This window comes from Mus caroli, chromosome 2, assembly GCF_900094665.2.
Source record: "Mus caroli chromosome 2, CAROLI_EIJ_v1.1, whole genome shotgun sequence".
Taxonomy (NCBI): domain Eukaryota; kingdom Metazoa; phylum Chordata; class Mammalia; order Rodentia; family Muridae; genus Mus; species Mus caroli.
Window position 1 is genome coordinate 123,543,729 of NC_034571.1, and position 16,943 is coordinate 123,560,671.

Here is a 16,943-nt window from a genome sequence, read left to right on the forward strand (position 1 = left end):
ACAGATGGTTGTGAGCCACCATGTGGTTGCTGGGAATTGAACTCAGGACCTCTGGAAGAGCAGTCAGTGCTCTTAACTGCTGAGCCATCTCTCCAGCTCCCTCATTTTCATATAAAGGAATACTTTGGAGCTATGAAAATCAATGAACTATATGAAATTGTACAGCTGTGAATGGTGAAAGTTTTAAGAATCTAAATTGAGCCCCTTTATGTCAACCCTTCCAAAAGGGAAGTAATGTCAAATTATGAATAATTTAAAATTATGATTGCTTAATAGTGGATATCACAGAAGAGTGCCAGAGCCATAGCTTGTATAGAGTCCACTGCACCCTTAAATTAAAAAGTGGGAGAGCGGTGGGGGGACTTTTGGGATAGCATTGGAAATGTAAGTGAAATAAATACCCAATAAAAAATAATTAATAATAATAATAATAAAGTACTTCTACAAGGACATCTACCTAGCAATGTCTGTTTCACCTTAAAGTTACACCTGGTTTTGTTATTAGTCAGCAATGTCACAGTTGGTTTTGAAATATCTGATGTAATCTTCTTCATTTTTGTCATTACAACCTTGTACCTGTCTCAGCCTCCTTGGACACAGCAGCAGTCTGCTGCCCAAGTACATCCTCTGCAAGCTCTGCTCCCCACTGCACTGCTGTGCTGGCCCCAAGCAAACACAACACAATCTGAATAAATTCTAGCAGCATAAATCTGAACCCCAAAGCAAGCCTGAGGAAAACACACATGCTGTGATTTTATCTGGGTTAAATTAAAAACAGAAATGTTTAAGGATAATGGTCTGAGGCTAAAGCAAGTTTTTAGGGATTAGGTACTGGGCAGCCTGCCTGACCAAGGACACATGAAGGACAGGAATGACTGGGAAGCTGAACAGCAAGAAGTCTTATGACAGTAAAAGCCACTGGGCTAGGGAAGGGAAAAAGTACTGGACCAGAAGCAGTTCAAGGAGACGGGCTCTTCCTCCTCAGCTGTCAGCACTCTGAAGGGCAGAACCTCTGTCTGGATCTCAACTACCACAGAGGCCTCTGCCAACTCCTACAGCCACAGGCAAGGGTTTACCTTCAACAGAGCTCAGGATCTGACCAATCAATACTTTCATCAAGCTTGGATCAATCACACTAAGGAGCTCAAGACACAGTTTTAGGGATGAAACGCATCATATTCTAATTACAGGCAGATTTTAAGATACTAACAACATCTGAATTTCAGGGCCTTTTATCTTTGCAATCCTCCTTCCAAAGCCTGAGAAAGCCCTAGGCATTCTGTGGTATTTTCTTTTAAGAGACAGGATATGGTAGTACATGCCTAAGATCTCCTGAGGTGGGAGCCTCTCAAGTTCAACGCCTCTCTGTATTATAGAGCGTTCAAGGCCAGTCTGGGAAACTTGGAGAGACCCCATATGAAAATAAAAATTAGCAATAATAAAACTACCCAGAACATATAGCTTAGTGGAAGAGTTATTGCCTGTATGTGTAAGGCTTTTTTTTTTTTGTTGTTGTTGTTTGTTTTTTTCAAGACAGGGTTTCTCTGTGTAGCTCTGGCTGTCCTGGAACTCACTTGCCTCGAACTCAGAAATCCGCCTGTCTCTGCCTCCCAAGTGTTGGGATTAAAGGCGTGCGCCACCATCGCCCGGCTATGTGTAAAGCTTTTAGGACCAACCTTTAGTACCACAAAAAGGGCAGGAGAGGAATAAACAGAGGGCAGGCCTTAACATGGCATAAACTTAAGCTCTAGTAATCCTGTGACAGTAACTCTATAAACTAGTAAAATGCTTAATACACAGAGTAGGGAAACTCTTGTTAAAGTTTTCTGTTTCTATAGAATTGTTCTATAGCACAAACTATATACACTGGGGTAATGTGAAATCTAAGTTTTCTAGAGAGAGGGTTGAAAGAGGGTTTTGCTATCCAGCCTTGCCTTGAACTTAGTATGTGGACAGGCTGGCCTTGAAATGGTGATCCATTTACCTCAATTTTCCAAGTGTTGGGAGAACAAGAGAGCCGGATTACAAAATGTGCCACCATACCCTGCTGAAGTTTAAGACCTTAAAATGGCGTGACTGGGTTGGGGAGTGGCTCAGGAGTAGAGTGTTTGTTGCATAGCATACAGAAGAACTGGAGTTGTGCAGAACATAAACGATGTGACTAGTAAGGACATAAACATTTCGGGGCTGGTGAGATGGCTCAGTGGGTAAGAGCACCCGACTGCTCTTCCGAAGGTCCAGAGTTCAAATCCCAGCAACCACATGGTGGCTCACAACCATCCGTAACGAGATCTGGCGCCCTCTTCTGGAGTGTCTGAAGACAGCTACAGTGTACTTACATATAATAAATAAATAAATCTTTAAAAAAAAAAAACATTTCTAGTTGTACTCTTCATTATTACACAGAGACTGGATACATTAAATCTTGTTGGATAATACAATAAAGCAAAATCAGTTTTCTAATGAGCCCTTTGCTGAGAAGATGCAAACACACGGGAGGCAGAGGAGGTGGATCTCCAGTGTGAGGCCACCCTGGGAGACACGAGACTCCCTCTCGCACCCAAATAACCCATACCATACCCATCCCTGGATGTGATCTTGCTTCAAGGTCAGTACTACAGTCCTACTACATGATTTCCACAATGCCCCTGACTCCCAGGTCTGCACCAACAGATCGGGAGAACAGAAAGGAAGGGCAGAACAGAACTCCGCAGAACACCATGGGCTAAAACCGGAGCCACCCGTGCTTTGTCTGCTTTGTGAACGGAGAAGCTGAACCAAAGATCTAAGACAGGGAGAGGAATGTGCCACCAGCTAAAATACTTTCAATAAGAATAAATCATCCAGAAAGAGGACTTGCTTTGTAGAGGCTGAGGAATTTGTGAAGTCAGAGTTCAAAGTCCACAGAACTGCTATATTCAACAGGGAATGAGCAGGACTCACATGAGAATGTTCTTTGTCGAGCTGGGCTAACACTTCAGTAGCATAGTATTTGCCTAGCATGCATGAAGCCCAGGGTTAGATCCCCAGCAAATCTGTCTCTGTCTGTTTCCCTACCCACCCCCCAACACACACACACACACACACACACACACACACACACACACACACACACACACACACACGAGTGGTTAAGACAAAGGGAAACAGGCACAGGAAAACAACACTTTTCAAAGAGCACGTGTACTATTAACCACAGCAGCTGTGATAACCCTGCAAATCACACAGCCAATAACAGTCATAGCCGCTTACCTTCCTCAGGCCCGGACTGTGGGCTGTTGGAATAAAGATATGCTCCCTTTCCTCCTGTTAGCAAAGTGCCCAAGAAACAGTCGTCCCCCTTTAAAAACATTAGCAACAACAATAAAACGCTGGTGACTTACAGCATAAAAACGAACAGAATCAAACTCTTATCCATTTTATCAGTACTAAAATTTGTTTTTGTGACAGAGTCTCACTGTAGCTCAGGCTGGCTTAGAACTTGCAGTGATTCTCCTGACTCAGCTTCCTGATTGTACAGACGAACAAGTGAGTACTCCCTGTCACATCTGGCTTCTGTACCCTATTTGTGGTATTCTTGCTCTTGTCCACTGATGTCTCTGAAAAAGGAGTCGCCTTCTCCTTGGCCTAATGCTTTGCCATCTCAGCTTCTGTCAGGCCAATTTGGAATCTGCTTTTAATTATGCTTAACGTACTGTGCTTAATACAAGTAGCTCCCTGGTAGAGAGTGCTTGCCTAGAATGTGCGAGGCCTTAGGTTTGATCCCTCGTGGAATCCCTCTCCCTTTGTTCCCCATAAGCATTTCTCTTCCCCAGAGACCTAACAGGAAGTGGGAAATTCGAACAGGAGTCAAAGACAAAAAGAACAGAATCTTCCTCTGCTTAGCAGTAAGAGGACATATTTTAAAAAATAGTTTGAACTTTTTTATTTATGTATTTTACACATATGGGTATTTTTTTGTGCGTGTATGTCTGTGTAACATATGAATGCTTGGTGCCTTTGGGAGCTAGAAGAGAGCATAGGATTCCAAGAGTAGAGTTACAGATGATTGTGAGCCACCATGGAGGTGCTAGACACAGAACCTGGGTCTCAGAAAGAGCAGTCCGTGCTCTTAACTGCTGAGCCATCTCTCCAGCCTCAAAATGAAATATTTTATCACTACAAGTTGCTTATGTTTGGGCCATCTTACAAAACTATTTATGTGTATGAGTGCTTTGCTTGCATGCATGTATTTGGTGCTCAGGGAGGCCAGAAGAAGGTTCTGGAACTAGAGTTACAAACAGTTATGACTCACCATGTGGGTGCTGGGAACCCAACCTAAGTCCTCTGCAAGAGCAGAATGTGTTCGTAACTGCTGAGCTGTCTCTGCAGCCCCATCTCTCATGCTAATAATGATTTATCGCTGGAAACAAAAGTGCTGCTTACCTTTGTTGCTTGCAGGGTTTTCTCAGACAATTTTATTTCACTATCTTCTACCTGTGTTCAATAGAAATGAACAGTTTTCAATTTAGTGCAAGGATAGAATCCTGCTGTCTCTGCCTGGTAGTCACTCGACTACATCTAGTTCCTTTACTCCTGACATCCTGGCAAAGGTGCTGATGTCATCAGGGCTCAAGCTCTAGGCCAAAGTGGGTTTTCTCTCAAGAACCTTGGGCCCAGCTAATAAGCCTCAGAAACATGGGGATGGTGCCTGACCTCTACTTACCTTTCGCTGCAGGGGAGATCACTTTACAAAGAATGGGAATACAGTAAAATACTTCCGGTGAGTGCTCTGAGACAGTGGCTTTATGTAGCCCTGACTGGCCTAGGATTCACTATGTGGACAAGGCTAGCCTCAAACTCATAGAGATCTGCCTGTCTCTGCCTACTGAGTGCTGAGATCAAATGTGTGTGCCACAATGCCTGGCTCGAGTGCACTCTTACTCAAACAGTGTTAAGAGGATGACTTTGTGTTCCTCCCATAACTACATCAGAACTATAGAAACAGATTCTAAAATAAGTTCTAAGACCTGTCTTTTAAAGGCAGGTCTTACTCTCCGTCCAGGCTGCTGTAGAACTCACTATGTAATGCTATAGAATCCCGGTGAGCCTCAAACCTGGAATCCTCTTGCTTCAGCCTCCCAGTGCTGGGCTTTCGTGTACTACCTTGCCTGTTTACGGCATGTAAACTGTGCTGTGCATGTTTAATCTCAAGTGACTGAGACTTAATTACTGGAAGCAAATTACATGGAAAGCTTTTAATAAAAAAAAAAAGTTACATGTCAGTGCCCTCTGAAAACTGAGTTGGGACAAAATGAGACTTCCCTTTAACCTTGTCCTGTCCTAACAAGATACCTGCAGTGCCCTGGAACACAGCTCAGGAAAAGGGAGACTCCAGGCTCTGTGTGTTGAAGTCACCAAGCTCCACTCGCTCCTGGGCAGCATTCGGAGCTGTTTTACCAGTCTGTCTGCTCATCACCCTTCTCTCTGTGGACTTATATGCTCTCAGTCAAGAAATCCATGCATCACTGCAGTACTTGAACTTTTTGTTTTGTTTCATTTTGTTTTGTTTTTCAAGACAGGATTTCTCTGTGTAGCTCTGGCTGGGCTGGAACTCGATTTGTAGAGCAGGCTGGCCTCGAACTCACAGAGATTCATTTGCCTCTGCCTCCCCAATGCTGAGATCAAAGGCCATTACCACAATACCCAGCTAGTACTTAAACTTTAAACACAAGATTTCCTGCTAATATATTTTCTATTATTCAAAACACTAATATGGAAATGGTAATGCAATGTAGTCCTAGGATTTGGAAGGCGGTGGCAGAAGGATCAAGAATTCAAGGCACCTCTGTCTCCACAGTGAGAGTTTGTGGCCAGCCTGAGTTACATGAGACCCAGTCTAAAACAAAACAAACAAAACAATCAAACCAAACCAGCAATGAAATCAAACTGTATTTCAGACCTAGCTTCATCAAAGAAAATGAGTTTTTTCTACACGTAGAGAGATACCTAGGAAAACAGCAGCATCACTCTGACCACAGAAGGAATCAACGCCTCAAAGTCTCTGAGCCCCTGGACAGGCAGAGCCTTGAGGAAGCACTGGAACCAGTCCCTGGGCGCACATCAGCCTAGGCTACAGTGTTCTCATCTCCAACGTGCGGTGTTAACGTCTTCCTTGCATGACTTCACAGATAACTTAGCTGAAGCTTTCTAAGACGATAATTGGATTCTCTTCCCTAAATAAAAGCTATATCACAATCTAAGAGCCCTCCAGGGACTCCATAAGGAGGTTCTTCCTTAAAGGTCTGCCCCAGGATTTTCTGGTTAGGTCCACTGTGACCCAGTACATAATACTCACCAGCCAGGAACAGAATCTGGGGATGGCAGCTGTCAGGATGATGTAGCTGGTCTCTGGGGTAATAGTGCCATCTGTAGGAAGACCAAAGATATGTCAGTTATGTCTAGCCACCTTAGCCCACCCACCTTGCAGGCCTACTTGCACACACCTACTATCACCAGGTGTTACAGACAGCAAAACTGGAAGGCATAGCTGTCTAAGTCCTTTGACCTCAGACACGGTACACAGGATTTGGAGTTTGCTCTGCTGGGGTTTGGTTTTGCTTTGGTCAAGTATTTCCTCAGTGTGCCCCAGATTCCTCCCTCTGCAGTGTATGTTCTGTGCCAGTGTATGTTGGATGTACGTAACTTTCCTTTGATTTTATAGGAGCTTACAATTAGGAGATTGCTTTGAGGGGCTGGAGAGATCGCTCAGAGGTTAAGAGTACTGGCCACTCTTCTAGAGCACTGTGTTCAATTCCCAGCACCCACACAGCAGCTCACAACTGTCTTTAACTCCTGTTCCAGGAGATCGGACACCCTCACACAGACACCAATGTACATAAAATAAAAATAAAATAAATAAATATTTTTTTTTAAAAAAGAGATTGCTTTGAGTCTCAGAAGAGACTTAAACTTTGAACCTTTAAGCAGTATTGAGACTGAAAGACTATGAGGACTTTTAGAGTTGTGCTGAATGCATTTTTACATTTAAAAAAAGCCTATGGAGGTCAGAGAAAGGAGCTCTGTGGTTTCAGAATGGCTTCCATAGGCTCATAGTTTGAATGCTTGGTCCCCAATTAGTAGAGCTACTTGGAAGGTTTAGAAGGTGTGGCTATGTTTGGGGGGATGTATGTGTGCCTGTGTGTGTGTGTATTCGGGTGGGGTGGTGTTTGTGGCCTCCCTCATTCCCAAAGTTCTCTCAGCCTCCTGCTGTCAGTTCTCAGCTGTTCCTGTTGTTCTGTCTTTGCTTTGTCATCATGGACATTAGCACTCTGAAACCACAACCCCAATTAAACTCTTTCTTCTATAAGTTGCCTTGGTCATAGTGTTTTGTCACAGCAAAAGAAAAGTAACTAAGAAGCCGGGCATTGGTGATGCACGCCTTTAATCCCAGCACTTGGGAGGCAGAGGCAGGCGGATTTCTGAGTTTGAGGCCAGCCTGGTCTACAAAGTGAGTTCCAGGACAGCCAGGGCTATACAGAGAAACCCTGTCTTGAAAAACCAAAAGAAAAAAAGAAGAGCAAGATAATTTTACTGAGACAGATGAGGTAAACTGCCCTTTGATTGGAACATTGAACTCTGAAAATCTGTTAAAATCCTATTTCATGATAATAAGTTTGGGCATTTTTTCCCCTTTTGCTCTTTTGAGACAGTGTCGACTGTGTAGTGATACCTCTTCTAGATCTTGTTTTGTAGACCAAGCTGGCTTTGAGCTTGGGATAGTGATTCTCCAGCCTCTGACCCAGAGTGCTAGAATTATAGACGTACCCTGGACTCAGCACTACAAGTAGGTCCTATTGCAAGTATTTCTGATGTTTCGTGCTCTTGTAAACAAGCCAAGCTGGTACAGGATAGGGCTATTTGATTAACTGGTAGTTTGGGACTCCTGCTTGCTGCCCTGAGTATTTTGAACAGGACTTCAAGTCAGATGGCACCTAGATGACACCTATGCTAACTGTTCTGAACACCCCGCAATTCCTCGAGAAAACTGCATAACCACAACAGCTCACTGCTCTGGCTCCTGGAGGTGCAACCTCAGCGAGAACTATTCAGTTTGTACCAGACTTTGCTATCACACACCTTGGAAAACTCTAGATGATCCTGCAACCATTTTACTTGGTCAGAGGTAGGCTCCCCTGATGGCCTACCAGAGTGACAGCTGTGATTGGCACCAAAAAGACAATGATGTGAATAGTGAAAACACTCCTTTGTTTACAGGCAAGGCATACTGTGATTGGTGCAAAGCCGTCCTCTCAGGTTATACAACACACTTGCTGAAATACCTGGGGGATACCCTCCTTTGCTGCCTCCCTCAGTACTGCAACATTAAAGTCCAACGAGGTTTCTCTCAAGCTGTCTTGGCTGACAAAGTATGAAGAAGGAAGCGATCAAGACTTAAGAGTGACAATGACAGCAGAGGCAGCAAAGGAGCAGCAACACTGCACAGATCATAGGCCAAGCCACAAGAGCAGCAATGTGGCTAGCTGCTTTACAGTGAAGGAGAGGCAGAGGGACAGTGTGACAGCAACTGTGGTGTGAACAGGAGGGATGGCAGAATTAGCGAGAGGGTAGACAGCAGGTGCTACAGCTGCTGCTAGGGGCTGAGAAATCCCAACTCTCTAAGTCTGCATGGGAAGTGACACTTGGAGAGCACCAGGCCTATAAAGAGTGGCTCACACTTGGGAGAACCTGGAGCTCTGCACCCCAAGGCCTGTAACAAGGGCTATAACGTGGGAGCGGCACTTGCCGCTGCCACTGCCACTACCACTGCCACTTTACAAAAGCCGCTGAAGCACTTGATAGACTTACTGTGCAATTATGATTTCTGTCCAGGCAGAAAAAAACACACAGCAGGCTAAATGGTGACACTGCACAGCCGGCTAACTGGTGACACTGCACAGCCAGCTAACTGGTGACACTGTCAGTACCACACATTATCATCCTCTGTAGTTCTTTCCTTTGGCCAACATAAGGAGTTGTATATGAGAATTGATTTTATGTTAAATGGTGGCCTCTTGACCATTATTGAGGCTGCAAATCTTCACACATAAATCCATTCTTCTTGTTTATTTTCTACTTCCATGAACAGCCTGTTTGTATTTTTGACCATGTAACTACTGAATAAAACTTTTCTTATTAATTTATAAGTACATTCATCAATTACAATATATACCATTTGCTTATTTCAAGTAGTCTAATGTATTAATCAGTTGACTAGCTGTCATCTTTGGCTTAGTTTATAGTTTATTTTGTAAAAAAAATTTTTTTCTAAGGTTTTGCTTTCTTGACATCACACGCACTTACCTTTCTCTTTAACCAAGATCCGAGATGTCAAAAATGACTCTGAGAAGACCACAGATCCTAAGCATCCTCCTCCTCCTCCCAGCAGGTCAGGAATGTCATAGACGGTCATCCGAGCCTGTGTCAGTGAGAAGCAGGGCCAGGCCATGATCAGCCTAGCAATTCAGGAGGAACAGGTCCACAGGAAACAGACAGGCATGAAGCAAAAGAGTCCTGACAAATCCCTAAGGACCTACGCTGAAACACACTGTGAACTGGAAGGTGCCTCAGACTTTCCAACAGGTGATGGATCCCTGATTAGAGACAGGCACAGGTTGAAAGGCAGTATTTTTATAAATCCCATCAAACTGTCATCTTCTTAAGAAATAATACAGTCTTCTGTCTTTTTTTTAAATTTTAAACTTGTTAAATGTTTTAAACTCAAAAAATTTTTATTTATTGCTAGGCATGGTGGTGCATACCTTTAAACCCACAGGAGTTACACAGAGAAACACTGGCTTGAAAAAACAAAAAAAGAAATGTATGTGTCTGTCTGAGTCTGCTTATGTGCATGCTGTGTATGCCCAAGACCTGAAGAAGCCAGAAGGTGGTGCTGGATGCCCTGGAGCTGGAGCTGCAGTTGTGAGCTGCCCCCCACACCCCAACACACCCGCAATGGGTGCTGTGAACTGAATCCATTGAATTCGGATCCTCTGCAAGAGCAGCACTGCTTTAACTGCTGGGCCGTCCATCTCTCCAGCCCAGCCCCACGGCCTTCACCCTTAGTTACAACTTCCCACATCCTACAGACTTGGAGGTATTTCCTCCAGGCTTCTGAACCCCCACACACGTCACACCCCACAGCATCTCACTAACCAGGCCTTTGGCTTAGGCTTCAGTTCTCTCAGTGAGCTGGGAGAAGTGTTCATTACGCTGGTGTACACGTGGCTCCTTGGGTATGCTGAGTGCACAGCAGAACCTGTAAAGGTTCCTTCTAGCACAGCAGAGCCTCCTCCCCTTAGCCATGGCTGTGCTCACTGTGATTCCAGCTATTCAGGGACAACAGTAGTCAAAAAATATTAAAAGTCAACTCCAGAAATAAGCAGCAAATGGCTTTCAAACTGGAAGCCGTTCTGGAGAGAATGATGACATTTTCTGTTCTTTCTCCCCACCTTGCTGAGGATATGAATCATCTCTCTGAGCAGCACCCAGTGAGTATGCTACTTATCTGTTAGTCAACAGCCACCTGAGTTATCAGATTGACTTGTCATAGTGCCATAATGTTCAGAGTCTAGTAGTGTTTATTTTTTAAGAATTGGGACTTAATAAAGATATTTTAGCACAGATAAGGTTTAAGTGGAAGAGAGGCACTAAGAAAGAAAAGTCAGGCACACAGGCAATTATCTGTAAGTTTAAGGCCAGCCTGGTCTACTTAGTAGATTCTAGGTCAGCCAGTAGATATGAGCTTCTCTAAGATAGTTGCCAATTAATTCTGATTACTTAAAATTGACCCTGAAGCCAGGCAGTGGTATCGAATGCCTTTAATCCCTGCACTTGGGAGGCAGAGGCAGGCAGATCTTTTGAGTTCAAGAGTTCAGCCTGGTCTACAAAGTGAGTTCTACAAAGTGAGTTCCAGGACAGCCAGGGCTACATAGAGAAACCCTGTCTCGAAAACAAAACAACCCTAAAATTGACCCTGAGTTGGGCACCATGGTACACACCTTTAACCTCAGCATTGGGAGGCAAAAAGATATGGGGATCTCCATGAGTTCAAGGCCAACCTGGTTTGCAGAGCTAGTTCCAAGATAGCCGAGGTTACAGTGACAGTGAGATACTGTCTCAAAAAGAAAGACTCAAGGCAAAAGAGTAAAGTTTTGTGTATATAAGAAAAAACATTATATATTCATATATGCATGTTTACACATACACACACATACATACACACACACACACACACACACACACACACACACACTTTATTCCCAGCACGAGCGTGCAAGCATACCTGTCGGGAAGGAAATTGGGAAAAGTATCCCATTCATAAATTCTTTTTTTTTTTCTTTCTTTTTTTTTTTGAGACAGGGATTCTCTGTGTTGCCTGGAACTCACTTTGTAGACCAGGCTGGCCTCGAACTCAGAAATCTGCCTCCCAAGTGAGTGCCACCATGCCCGGCTTCATAAATTCTTAATGGCTTTAAAAAAACAAACAAACAAACAAACAAACAAAAAAACCTAACTAGGTGAAAGGCTGCTACAAGAAATACAGTCAGACTCTGAAAATAAATTGATGACAACAGCTGACTAGGTGCGAAGAGCTGTGCAGCAACACAGATAAAGTAAATCTACATATTCAAAAAACTCATGATTAAAGCCAGAGTTAGCTCAGTGGATTAGCAAGCACAAGGCCTTGGGGTCAGCCTCTAGTATCAAGAGCAATGGCTGTGGGTTCTAGTTTCTAGTTTGGTTACTATATGAAAAACACCACGACCAAAAGCAACTTGGGGAGTAAGTGCTTATTTGGCTTACAGGTTACAGCCACCATCAGGAAAGCCACTGTGGGAACTGAAGCAGAGAACATGGAGATTGTGCTCACTGGCTTACCTTCCCTGACTTGCTCAGCTACCTTTCTTACACAATCCAGGACCACCTGCCTAAGAGTAGCACCACCCAGAGGGCTAGGCCTTCCCCCACCATCAATTAGCAATGTCCCACAGACATGTCCACAAACCAGTCTGATGGAGGCAAGTCCTCAGCTGAAGGTCCCTCCTCCCAGGCTTCTTAGTTTGCATCAAGCTGTCAAAACCTAAGCAACACCCTGCAAGCACAAGGATCTGTATTCAAATCCCCAGCACCCACATACATAGCTGGGCGAGTGCTGGGGGCGGGCAGAGCCAAGGTGAGCTGGGTTGCTGAGCACCAGGGAGGTCCAGGCTTCTGAGAAATAAAGAGCAGCCCAACAGGACAGACGATGCCTTCCACTGGCCTCTGCATACTCCCTCTTAAAAGGGACCTCTGAATTCTTGGTACTTCTTTTTGACTATGTCTGCTAAGTGCTGGAATCACAAGCATGTGCTTGTGTGCCCAGTTCAGATTGGGTTGGTGATCAAATTCAGGGTTTGGTGCATGTATGCAGTATGGTGCAGTATGCTCTCCAGGCTGGTCGTTAACTTATAGACTCAAGGAATCCTCTACCTCAGCCTCCCAAGTAGCTGACACTATAGTGCCTGGCTTTGAATGAAGTAATAACAAAAAAATATAAATCTAACTTGTTACAGATCACTTATTATTGTACAAAGCACCTTAAAAAATGATGCACAAAAAAACTAAAAGAAGTCAGGGGTTAGAGGTCAGCAGGGAAATATCTGGGGCTGGACAGATGGCTTGGCAATTAAGAGTACTAGCACAGAAGTACCTGGGTTTGATTCTCAGCATACACATGGCTGCTCACACTATCTGAAACTCTAATCTCAGAGGCTCAACACCCTTTCTGGCCTCGGTAGGTACTATGCAGTACCTACTGCATAGCAGTGTGTACAGATACATGTTAGGCAAAACACCCATACATATAAAATAAAAGCCAATCTAAGACATAGAAATAAAAAAATAAAAACTAAATAATTTCCAGTATCTCAAATTTTTTGTTTGTTTGTTTTTTGTTTGTTTGTTTTTGTTTTAAGATATGGTTTCACTAAGTATCCCTGGCTAGCCTGGAATCAATATGTAGACCAGGCTGGCCTCAAACACAGAGATCAACCTGCCTTTGCCTCCCAAGTGCTGGGATTAAAGATGTGCACTGCCACCATGAGGCTAATTGACTTTTTCAAAGGGACCATATATAGTGTAAAATGTTTATTACTCACAACTTTACAAACTATTCTTGCAGTGTTAAGAGCTCTGAGGTGATTTTTTACTAGGGATGGGGACACCTTTGTACTATTTTTTTTTGGTGGGGGGAGGATACATTCGTACCAAGTCATCCACAGCTACTCCACCCAGTTGCCCATGACCAAAGCCTTGAGAATTAAGAAAGTGGACATGCATACTACAACCAGAATCTTGGTTATAACCAACCATTTTCTCATGTTCTGTTTGACAACACTCTTTACATCAGGGTTGTCCTGGAGAAAATGGAGCCCTTGGCTTGTGGCTGAATCTAGCCTACAAATTCTGACTTCCTTGGACACGTCCATGGGCCATGGGCCATGACTCCAGCAACTTATCCACCTATCCGCCCACCATCCATCCATCCATCCATCTATCTTTATTTTGAGGCAGTGTTTCACTAAGTTGTCCTAGTTGGTATGAAACTATGTTGGCCAGACTAGCCTCTACCTCACAGAGATCCACTTGCCTCTGTCTCTCAAGTGCTGGGATTAAAGGTGTGCCATGCCTGGCTCAGTTTATTTTGTATTTTGTATTTTATTTATTTATTTAATTTTCGAGACAGGGTTTCTCTGTGTAGCCTTGGCTGTCCTGGAACTGACTCTGTAAACCAGGCTGGCCTCGAACTCAGAAATCCACCTGTCTCTGCCTCCCAAGTGCTGGGACTAAAGGCATGTGCCACCACTACCCGGCTCAGTTTATTTTAAAATTATTCCACGGTCCCAGCAGAAACTATGGAAAATTCTGCCCTGACTCCTAATTTCACAAGATACACAGGCATCTGTGGACTGTTGTTTAATTTCCCCCTGGTGTCTGTTAAGGCAACAAGAGCAGTTAGGATATGTGTTGCTCTTCTAGAAGGACTGAGTTTGGCTCTAAGACCAACACTGGGCAGCTTACTACTGCCTGTTAACTCCAGCTTCAGATAATCTGACACCCTCTGGTCTCCAGCAGCAGCACACATGTAGCATTACATACAAATGAAAATAAAACTTAAAAAAAAACCACTGAAAATTTGGTTTGTTGTATTCAGTTCACAATTCTTACAAGGCTGTCACAGCCTCAGCTGCCTGCAGAACTTTCTAGATGTTTCTTACAACAAATCCTTTGCAGATGTCCCTCTGTAGCCATTCTCAGGCAGCTGACTTGAAACAATGCTGCTAACTGCTTACCGTTTTCACAAAGGATAAGCTATCTTCATTATTCAGAGGCACAATTCTAGAAGAAAGAGACAGTAGAGAAATACATTAAAGAATTATGGTTGCTCCTTGTTTTAAAACAGGATCTCATGTAATCCAGGTTGGCCTCAAATTCACTATGCAGTTGAAGAGTAGAGGCAGGAACACAGAAGTTTAAGGCCATCCTGGGCTATATGAGACCCTTGTCTCAACAAAGCACAAACAAGCATTGGGTTACATGTGTACAGAATTAGCACTGGAAAAAGTAATGTTAGTGCCTGACCCCGGTCTCCCAACTTCCCATGGGATAAAAATTGGGTACAAGGACTCAGCCAAGCCTAGGTCCAAGTGTGGAATGGCACCTCTCCCCAAGTAGAATGTGCTGACATCAATAATGGTTGCAGTTATAAGGGCTCCGACATCCTTATGTATCCCAGGAAAGCTGTAAACTTTCTAGGCATCAGAGGATGACCGTGAACTTCTGTTCTTTTTGCCACTTCCTGAGTCATTTCACTGACACTCAGGTCTCAAATTCTGGGTCCTCCTATCTCTGCCTCCTGAGTGTTGAGATTCCAGGGACAATATACGGCAATTGGACAGCCTCTTTTCTTTGTGTCCTCATACTTTCCCATGAAAGGAGTCACCATAATTGTACCTACCTTCCCTGGTTATTCACAGCATGTATATGAAAAGTCACCTTGGAGCTGTAGGGCAAGAAAGGAAACAAACCACGAGTCAAGTCTCGTGCTCTGGACTGGCTAGAATCCTCTGAGATGCCTGCTTTCCCCTGTATCTTCCCCAGACTGCCGACGCCACTCAATCAAGTGTATCCATCCATCCTCTTTGTTGTTGTTGTTTCTATTTTTGAGACAGGGCCTTACTCTGCAGCTCTGGCTGTCCTACAACTCACTATGTAGATCAGGCTGACTTAATACATAGAGATCCACCTGCCTCAGCCTCCTGAGTGCTGGGATCAAAGGCACCCCCTTCTACAGATAGACTGTTATTCTTCCTTAGCTATTTAGATGCCTTTCTCAAGATCCCAGGACATCACCAGGTGAGAAGCCAGGATGTTATTCTACCCATGGCCCTGCATCTGGGCTGCTTCTCAAGACTGCCTCAACTCTTGGCTGTGAACAGACACAATACCCAATGCAGCCTGACCAGGAATAGCCCTCTCCTGGCCCAAGGCCTCCTGCTCCTCACTGTCTAGAGACGACTCTGGTCCCCTTCCTTTTTAGTACCTCTGGGTCAACCTCCCAGCCCTTCTCTGTACCCAAGCAGGAGGTGCTTCTGCTATTCAAAGCCAACTGCTACAGATCCACAGCAGGGTCAAGCTTCAGCGCTGAAGAAGAGCTTTCCTGCTTCCCCCCTGGGAGACAAGGGTCTGCCTGAGACAGTCTCACCGTGTAGCCTAGTCTGGCCTAGAACTTGCTCTGTAGATCAGGCTGGCCTCAAACTTGCAGAGATGCTCCTGCCTCTGCCTCTCTGCCTCTCTGCCTCTCTGTGCCCCTCTCTGCCCCTCTCTGCCCCTCTGCCTCTGCCTCCTGAGTGTTGAATTACAGACATGTGCAACTATGCTCAGACCTGGCTTATTCTTTCTGAAAAAGTTTTTTTTTTTTTTTTTTTAAACATTTTGTGTGTGGCGTTGAGCACACAACTATGCACATGTGAAGGTCAGAGGACAACTTGCAGGAGTTAGTTCTCTCCTGCATGTGGGTTCTGGGAATTGAATTCCGGTCATCAGAGTTGGCAGTGAGTCCTATCTTGGCAGCCCAAGGAAGTCTTTAAATTGCATGTGCTTATATAAACTTAATTTCATGTCTCAGCAAGAATGAGTCAGTAACACGAGAGCTTCCTGTGTCTATTAATTGCTCCATCTTTCTTCCCCTTCTAGAAGATATGCTTATGTGTTAGGGACCTCAGTGAGGCGGTCTGGTGGAAGAAGCAGTTATGACTTCAGTCTGAACACTAACTAGCCTGGGAGGCTCTCTCCTCCTGCCTTCCTCCAGCTAGGATGGTTCATTCAGACCCAAGAACCTTTACAGTGGCTTGGGCAAGAACTGGAGTAACAGGAGGCCCAGAATGGCTGCATCAGCCTGGGTTGTAATAGAGCAGGAGATCCACAGCGACTAAGACCTACCTGCCCAATCACTCTACAGAGCAAGCACTCAGCTCAGAAACACACGTGGAAGGCTCCTTATGGTGCTTAAGTCAGCACAACTTGGAAGTGAAGCACATTCTCAACTAAGGCCTTAACAACAGAGGGCACCGCGCAGCACAGGAGGGGCGGGGGGCTTCCTTCATTTCTCCCTTTTCAAAACTGGGAGCGTTGGGAAAGGAGACCTGCAAGGAAAGCTGGAAGTCTTACATCATTGAGTTCTGGCTCTTCCTTCACCCATGGAGCTGCAGATGGCAACAGAATCCCTCCTGTCATGTCAGCTGACCAACCTCTATCAGCTGTGCCTTTCTCACTACTCAGAACCACAGATGTACAACAACGTAGGACATCGTAGGACATGCACTAGCAGGCAGGCAGAGCATGTCCAGATTTTTTTTTTTTTT

At 44.5% G+C, this 16,943-nt stretch overlaps 1 protein-coding gene across 3 annotated transcripts in view; it reads right to left on the reverse strand.

Annotated features, from left to right (window-relative positions):
* C2H20orf194 (chromosome 2 C20orf194 homolog) overlaps positions 1–16,943 on the reverse strand; it is a 133,143-nt gene that overhangs the window by 52,054 nt on the left and 64,146 nt on the right. For all 3 annotated transcript variants that reach the window (XM_021151883.1, XM_021151874.1, XM_029484467.1), the window contains 6 exons: positions 15,038–15,082; positions 14,373–14,418; positions 9,343–9,457; positions 6,338–6,408; positions 4,426–4,476; positions 3,253–3,340 (listed from right to left, as the gene is read on the reverse strand). In XM_021151883.1, the coding sequence (XP_021007542.1) occupies positions 3,253–3,340; positions 4,426–4,476; positions 6,338–6,408; positions 9,343–9,457; positions 14,373–14,418; positions 15,038–15,082 (416 nt within the window). The remainder of the gene's footprint in view (positions 1–3,252; positions 3,341–4,425; positions 4,477–6,337; positions 6,409–9,342; positions 9,458–14,372; positions 14,419–15,037; positions 15,083–16,943) is intronic.